The 8,558-nt window shown below is 46.4% G+C and overlaps 1 protein-coding gene across 1 annotated transcript; it reads right to left on the bottom strand.

The window, feature by feature from the left end:
• Positions 1 to 701: 701 nt before the first annotated feature.
• Cd93 (CD93 molecule) lies at positions 702 to 7,216 on the bottom strand. The gene is given in 2 exon segments (NM_053383.4): positions 702 to 4,880; positions 5,129 to 7,216. Coding segments are annotated over 2 exon segments (1,932 nt in total). The 5' UTR covers positions 7,036 to 7,216; the 3' UTR covers positions 702 to 4,855.
• Between the last annotated feature and the right edge of the window lie 1,342 nt (positions 7,217 to 8,558).

The raw sequence follows: 8,558 nt of genomic DNA on the forward strand, positions 1-8,558 counted from the left end.
ATTTCCCAATGTGTCTTATTAGCAGCTAAACTGCAAGAGGTTCTGCTTTATTTAATTTTAATGGGTATTTATTGAAATTGTCCTATGTGATTAGCATTATAGAATAGAGGCCTTTATCTCACTTAAACCCTTCTTTACCAAGCACACCATGTGAAAATCACCAGTTATCATCTGCTTCCAACAATGTGGAATCTCAGTGAGATCTTTGCAGCCAAACAGGCAGTGATTTTGTCTGCCCTGTTCAATTAGTTAAGTAAACTGACCGACCTTCACTGACAAAGCAGTGATAATGCTCTGTGATAATTACAGGGTTTTTCTTTTTTTTCACATCACACCAATTGGCTGCATTTAATCCCCACCAGGCATCATTCAGGCAATCAACAAGATACTAGGAATTAAGGGTGGCCATGGTGACCAGGATGAGGATGCTAAATCTGGAAGGAGGCCTAGGGTCTGTTCTCAGCTGCTTTGGACACTGCCCCTCTATAGTACAGTCTCTATAGTACACTCTGTAGTCCTTATTCCCAAAGGCACATCCTGAGAGACAGCACCAATAGAGACCCAAACCAGCATTCCTTCCAGTGAGAGACACACAGAAACAAGGCCATCAAGGTAACTCTTTGCAAAGGAGAACATAAGTTCAATAATCACAAAGAAAGTTCTGCCATGTACTTTAAGTTGCCACAAATGACACAAAAAAATTCAAAGCAAATATTTTTTCAGAGTTTATTAGGAGAGGTGCATAACAGAATGCTCAAACCATGACCAAGTTCCCACTTCTTCAAGGCAATCCTGCGCCTCCCTTCAGAATGTTAATGTTGTCGCTCTAAGGAGGAGTATAACCTGGGAGCCTTCCCTTCCCACAAACTGGGCAATATTCACTAGAAGACTAAAGTCACTCCTGCCTGAACAGCCCACAGTTCCAGGATCCATGAAACAGATTTCAAATGCACATATTTTTTAAATATTTATGTTCTTACTGAGGGCTTGGGGTGAGATTACTAACATTTACAATAACCCCTGACAACAGGGACAAGACAATTCAGGCTTAATCCCTGATCCGCAAATGAACTTAAGCTTGGAGGGGGGCTCGGTAAAATGCAAAGAGGAGCCACTTGCCGCCCTGCAAGTAAGATGGGAAGGATGAAAGCTCCAGGGTCCCCATCTGAAATAGACAGGTACTATCAAGAACAGGTACTCAAAAAGCCCTTGAGTAAGGAGTCATCAGGGTATACAGTTGGTGAGGTATGTCTGTCCCCCTGTTTTGGTTGATAGGATTCACAAGCCACACATAATCAAAGCCTGGGTTTAGGAGCTGGGGACAGGACAGATGTTCTCAGGGTGTCTAGTTTAGATTCCCATGCTAAATCTATTGTTGAAAGATATGGAACTATGCAGGGGCATTAAACCATTTTGCAGGTGCTACAAAGCAATGCTTTCCTGTTTTCCCAATTCAGACAATGGGGAAGCTAAGAAGAAAAATAATAGGAAAAGGCTTTCCTATACTTGCTTTCAAAGTATGTTATTTTGAATGGAGTAACCTTGTTTTCCTTTTTTGGTCAAATCACATCTCTGCAAACCTTTAGTTTTGCCAGAAATATTTATGGGAAAAGAGGGGTGGAACAAAATGACCTAATGATCCCATCTACCTTTTGAAAGTTTGGTTGGTGATAACAGTCCACGAAAGGGCTCATGGTTAGGACCTCAAAAGAGGAGGGAAACTTCATGAGGAGATAAAGAATTCTCCCTAGGTAGCTTGCCCTGCACAGTGAACGTGAACTCAGAAGTATTTGTGTTTCCTTCCACCATGATCTGGGGAAGGCATTAGGATAGACCTTCCCAGAAGCTTGCTGGGTTTTCCATGGGTAAGAAGATGAAGGAAAGCAGCCCCATTTTTTTTCTTTCTGCTTTTCTTCTTTCTGGCCTTTTTGCCCTCAGTCAGAGCCAGGTAGGATTCATCCAGTTACTGCCATTAATAAAACACCACGAGGATGCACAGCACCATGAGGTGGTGATGGCAGTGATGATGATGATGCTGGTGGTGGTAGTAATGATAATGATGACTGGGTCACCAAAGCCAGAAAATGCATACATTTGGGATTGCATCGAAGTCATGCTAGATACCAGGGAAAACTGGGGCTAGACTTCCTCTGCAAATAGTGTTCAGGGCTCCCTCCTGAGGCATTTCTTTTTGAGTAGTTTGGTTTTTTTTTTTTTTTTTGGTTTTTGTTTTTTAACTCCTCAAGTTAGTGGGGGTGTATTGTTTCATTTATCTTTAATAATGAACAAAGATAATGCGAGCTACTAGTAGTATAGGGGTCCTGGAAAGCTCGTGTCTAACATACTTATAGCTGGCTTCCATCACCATAACCATATAAAATACAAAAGGCAATGATGGCCACCTGCAATTGAGTAAGGAGAAGGGTGAAGGCCTGAAGCTATGCTCATCAGAGGCAGGGGAGTATTCTGTCTCTGTTCACTGGTTTCTTGGGTAGAGAAGGCCTAGCCTAACACCCTTGGTCCAGTGGAAGTTCGATTATTTATTGCTTGGCCTCTTAGATACCCTAACCCAGAATTTACCAGGTTCAAGCATGAGGACAGCAAGAATATAGGGAGAATAAAGCACCCATTTAGGAACAGCGACTGGCTCCATTGGCTTTGCCACATGAGGTATGGTCCTGCTGAAGGCTTTGGCAAGTCATTAGACGAGAGAGCCCGGCCTCCATGGGAAGGGCTCATGCTGAAAGCACACTTTGAGAAAATATGTTCCTCATCATTCCCTTCTCTGTTGTGGGTTCCACAGAGAGGATCCTGTACCCCAGAGAGTGTTGGAGTTGGAGCTTCATGTCTACCTTCTAAGTTACTTTGGTCACTTTAAGTCCTACACAGCAGCCTGAGTATAGACCAAGCAAGGCTGTGGGGAGCCTAGACTCAGTTACCTTCCTCATCTCAAGCCATAAAGGTGAGCAGTTGAAGGTCTGGAGGTAAAAGTGATGCATTTAGGTTCACGTCCGTATATGCAGATACTGCCATGGATCTAAATTCAACTGGTCTCCTTGTAATGGACTAGTGGCCAATCTCAGTTATTGCCAGAGATCCTGTTCCAAATGTTCAAATTTCAACTGAAAGCCAGACAGTAAGTTGACTTTTAAATGCACACATTTCAGGCACCCACTGAGCTCAATCGGTTCCCCATTGCTCTCCACGATGGGTTTTCAAAGAGAGAAAGAAAGTCTGACTAATGAAAGTATCTCCATTTTAAATTGACAAAGAAAAAAAAAGACACTTCTGTAATATAGTTCTCTAAGATATTTCAAAGGCCTTGAGTCCGGTTGTTATTAATCTTCACTTTCTGGCTATCAACTTGAAGGATAGTTGCTTTTGACACTAGTAACAAAAGGACACTCTAGTCTGAGAACAAAGACTCGGAATCTCGTGGTGGAGACACATTCCTTGTCTCAGTATTTCAAACAGCAAAGGCAGCTGAGACAGGCCTCCTGAGATACTGAAGTGACTCACCAGGGCTGCCTTCCAGGCCCCAGACAGTCCTGTGCAGCTGGAACAGCATTACCTGCAGCAAGTTTAAGGGACACTTTTGCATATGAACCCTTTAAAATAAACATGTCAATCATAAGGTGGCTCTAAGCCGTTTTAACGGTTGGAAATTTTTTAGCTGTTCTCTCTTCCCTTTTCCCTCTCCCCTGTATCTCCTTTTTTAAGCAAAAACAAAAAAAAAGAGAACCTCCTTCATGACTAATCCTTGATTCAGTCTGTGTCACATCCACAAAATAGGGTTCAAGTCCTCTAGATGTACTTTTAACCATGAAGGGGGCTAAGCTTCATTTAAATGGGAGTATTTAAAATAGCCCATCACCAGGCTCACACATCCTTTCCTTCATTCAGAATGAAAGCATCCTGAGGCTTTCTGAGCCTGCTGTCCCATCTTCCCTGGTTGGGATGGTATAAAGGGAGAGGGTGCCCTGCAGTGGAGTCAGGACCCGTGCAAGCTCAAAGACAAATTGATCTTGGGGTTTTGTTATTGTTCCTCAGTAGTCGAGTGTGTGCTAGCATCAGTTCCTTCAGATTTTTTTTTGTTCAAATATCTGTTAAATCAATTCCTGCCTGCCTCCCTCTAGACTATGCTTTTACCAAGACCTCACTCACTTGAAGCAACTTTCCAACTTGTTTGCCCATAAGCTCAAGTCTATCAGAAAGAGCAAGGGGATACAAGGTCTAAACTTCCTGCCTGCTTGCTCCCTGAGCAGTTGGTTGAACTTCCTTTCATTCTGACAGTTCCAACAATACCGAGCAAGCGGGATGGAGGGGAAATGCCAGAAGGCAAATGTACACAAAGACAGCCATCCTGAAAAAGTCCCTGTAGGAAGGGTAGAGCAGTCTTACCAGGTTATTAGTTAGTTGGTTTTGCTTTCTAGCCTGTGAAGGAAAGGAATTGTTTCCATCGTAATTAGCACCAGTAGCTCCTTCTCTGATAAATCAATACATAAGAAAAGACTTTGAAGCCCCCTACCCCCACCCTACCCCACCCCCTCTGACTTCCTACGCCCTGATTGGCAACCAGAGGAACCAGTTGCTTTTGGATTTGAAAAGGGTGTGTGAGTGAGGTCTGTCAATATCCCCAAAACTCCCCACAATGGTCATTTTATCTCCCCAGGCATATCAAAGGCACCAGGAAAATATCTGCCCAACCCAAGTCACCAGGTTCTTAAAGGGGAAGGTGCCCAATTATTGCTGAGAGTCCAGTCCAGTCTTTCAGAGTGATGTGGCTTCTCCCTCATCTAAGAAGGTAACTCTGAAGGTAGTGGCAGCTGACTATGTTTCTAAAGCCACGTTGTCTTCAGCAGTCCGTCCCAGGTGTTGGGCTGTGGAAAACAAGATTACAGTGTGAGAAGCTGTGGAACTCTCCCATATCTGCATCCTTGGACCCCCTGCCTCTACTCCACAGGAACTCATAGGACAGATAGTCAGGCACCTTATGGACTGGGCTGTTGAGGTTGGCTGTAACAGCAAACGGCCAGCTGTTTCTGTTTCCACTTTCAGTACTGTGCTCTGTGCCTCCCATGCCTACGTCTGCCCACCCAGCTACCCATGCAACCCCTGGCTTCTTTACCTGTACTGATTCTCTGGGGCTCGGCTCTCTGCTCGCTCTGGAATCCAGGAATAGCTGTCAGCTGCATTCTGGGCCTTCTTCTCTTTGATCTCCTCTTTCTTGGCTTTCCGTTTAAGATAAATGAGAAGCCCAAGGGCCAGAGCCAGCAAGAGTGAGATGGCCACCACCGTACCCAGGATGTAAAACAGAAGTAGCTTCTGCCCATCGGTGTCACTGTCACTGTGTGCAGGCACAGAATCTTCATGAGTCGGCTGGCTGTGGCCAGAGGTCGTGGGGAGGTATGTGCCCAAATCTAACCAGACATCAGATGCCTCACTAGAGACTTCTATTTCTAGTGGAACAGAGGCAGTGGAACTATCCGATTGAATGGAGAGATCTGTGGTCTGTGCTCTGTTGGAGACATCCTTAGAGCCATTGAGAGAACCAGGCATTTCAGTAAGAGGCACAGTACTCTCCTTTCCGTCACCTTTGTCTTCCTTTTGGGGAGGCCTGGCTGGTAACTCTGAAAACATAGAGCCCCTGGTACAAGAGACCCCATTGGGAGCCAGCTCAAAACCTGCTGGGCAGCCACACCTGAAAGAACCATCTGTGTTGATACACAGGGTATCACATGGATTGCCCAAACACTCATCTATATCCTCACACTGGGTACTGTCTTCCCCAGACATGATATATCCCTCTTTACAGGAGCAGTAAAAAGAGCCATCAGTGTTAGTGCAGCCCTGGGCACAGGGTGAGTAGGCAGCGGTACACTCATCCACATCCTCACAGGCCTCCTCCTTGGAACCACTGGATTGGTAGCCCACCCAACATTCACAATGGAAGCCCCCTGGAGTGTTGATACATTCCTGGTCACAGGGGGAGTCCTCACACTCATCTATATCCACACAGTGCACTTGGCTAGAGTCCAGCTGGTAGCCTCTGGGACAATGGCATGTGTAGTTTTCGCTTAGTGGCACAGAATGACACATGCCGCCTCCTGTGCATGGGTTTGAACTGCAGGGGTTCCTGGACGCACAAGTTACTAGGTCATCCAGCAGCCGGAATCCAGGCCGGCAGCCACAGCGGAAGGAGCCATCCCCACCTTCGAAGCAATCCTGCTGGCAGCCCCCATTGTTGAAACTGCAACCAAACTTGGGGCTGACACAGAGAGGGCCTGAGCTGCCCCAATGGAATACTCCTGCAGTCGTTTCCTTGCATAGGTAATAATTGGTCTTACTCTCAGCTTCATCCCCACAAACTACATTGGCAACAGAGGCAAACGGCACGGCCTTCAGAGAGGAGGTGGTGGCCTGGAAAGGGGTGGTATAGGTCAGCTGCCCTGGTCCACCCAGCGCCAGTGGACTGCACATGCCTTTGAAGTTGAACTTGCACAGGAAGCCTTCAATGCTGTTGCCTGGAGCATCGGGAGTCCCACAGGGACTCTCATGCCATTTAGGCAGATGGCTGGGGTGAGGTTTCAAGGACAGATCCAGTATCAGGGACACACAGCGTTTAGAGATACAGGAGCTCTTGCTCGCTTTGTACCAGTTTGAATAAGTTGTGTCCTCTCCACCACCAACCCAGCTGAAGCCCTTCATTGGCAAATCATGATACGTACACTTGCCCTTCTCTCGCTGGAGCCCGATCCAGAATTTGCCTATCTTTGTTTCCGAGGGTGCCTTGGTCTTCAGAAGCTGAGCCAGAGCTTCCTGGACATGCCGAGCCTCCTCCTCGCTCTTCACAGTGGCAAGATTGCCTCCATTCTCATTACAGCGATGCTGGGCTTCCGCGGCACTCAGCTTGCCCCAGTGGGCTGTATAGCAGGCAGTTCCCTCGCACACCACAGCCTCTGAATCAGCAGCAGCCCCTGCCCAGAGCTGGCCGAGAAGCCCCAGCAGCAGGAGCAAACCAGTTGAGGTGACCATTCTTCTGTATGTCTCCTTCTGGGAGAGGTTAGACTCCCCCACAGTGACAGCAGCAGCCACTGGAACCTTGGAGCTTGGCACCAGACTGTGCTCTGAAAGGAGCTGAGGGCTGCACTGCCGCTGTCACACTACCACAGCTCTGGCATACAGAAGGTTACAAAGACTCGAGGCTTTTCACGTCCTCCTGACCCAGGGCGCATCCTGTGCTCCCGTACTTCTTATTTCTCACCGGATGCTGGGGTTTCCTGCTATGAATAGCGTTCTGACTCCTGTTGCCTTCATCACGCTTTTGTTGTTCGCAGGCAGTCTCTGGCTCAGAGCTGTGGAAACACGGTGGGGAGTACAGAGGAGCCAAGAGATATGGCTGCTTTATTTTCAGTCCGTTCACTTTCCCATAGCATAAAGAGCCCAAGTGGCACTCTGTCCAGTGAGCAGAGGCTTTGGGGGCTAGGGACTTGAAAAAGATCATCCAAATAACCCATGATAAAATTCCACTTCGGATTGCAAACCACCAGAAGGGAAAGAAAAATATGTGAGGCTTGAGACACAAGGCCATGGATTATAATTTCCAGCCTTTTTTAGAAGCAAACTGGATCTGCCTTTTTCCTATCTTTTACCCTGTCTCTGTTTTTGGAGTCTTTTTTCTTTTATTCTTCCCATCATGAACTTTAAATAGACAGGAAGCTTTTAAATAGGATTTTGGCTGTGGGAATTTCTGGGTTTCCAACAATGTCAATCTCACTGAGAACATTTTTTAAAAATGGGTGAAAATAGTCAGTTTTCAGGGTCTCCTAGTGCAATGTGAAGTGTCAGGGCCCCCAAAAGATCAGAAAGATGGGAAAATGAACCCAACTTACCACGAGGAAGGAGTTACATGTTCCCTAACCCAAGGCTTAGGAGATGTCCAAAGGCACAGGAGCAGAATCGGAGACTAGAGTTCAAATTCAAGGCATAAGAATCAAAGCCAGGGCAGGCATCTCACAGCTTGTGAACCAATGTCTCTGTGTCAAAGTGTTTTTGACCCACAGCCAGCCACTGCATGGTGGAAACTATGCTTAATCCCCACCACCACCACCACCACCACATTCTACCTGACTCCAGCTAAACTCAGAGTCTAACACTTTGGAGTAAGTGTTAAAGGGTAAGCAAGTGTTAAGAGATAAAGGAAAGCAATATCAGAATGAGGTCACACATATGAGCTAATGAGCCCAGCCTCCCAAGACACAGTAAAAGTCATATCCCAGAGTCTGCTCAGCTGAGGCAGGGTTCTGGGCAGCTCTTGAGCACTCCTCTATTGCTGGCAGCTGGTCACTTTGCAAAGTTTAGTTTTGGCCTTCCAGACCATGTACCCCTTCCACAGGCAGGGCTTGACACAGGCAAATGTCCTCATAGTTATTTATTCTTTTTACTAAGGTGCAATTTCTTTTTCCCATCATGCTTACTGTCTGACTGGGACTGGAGTGTGGCAGTGACATGGAAAGGAAGCAACCCAAAAGAACACGCGAAATAAGAGATATGTGTCA

The sequence above is a fragment of the Rattus norvegicus genome, chromosome 3, assembly GCF_021556685.1.
Source record: "Rattus norvegicus strain SHRSP/BbbUtx chromosome 3, alternate assembly SHRSP_T2T, whole genome shotgun sequence".
Lineage (NCBI taxonomy): Eukaryota > Metazoa > Chordata > Mammalia > Rodentia > Muridae > Rattus > Rattus norvegicus.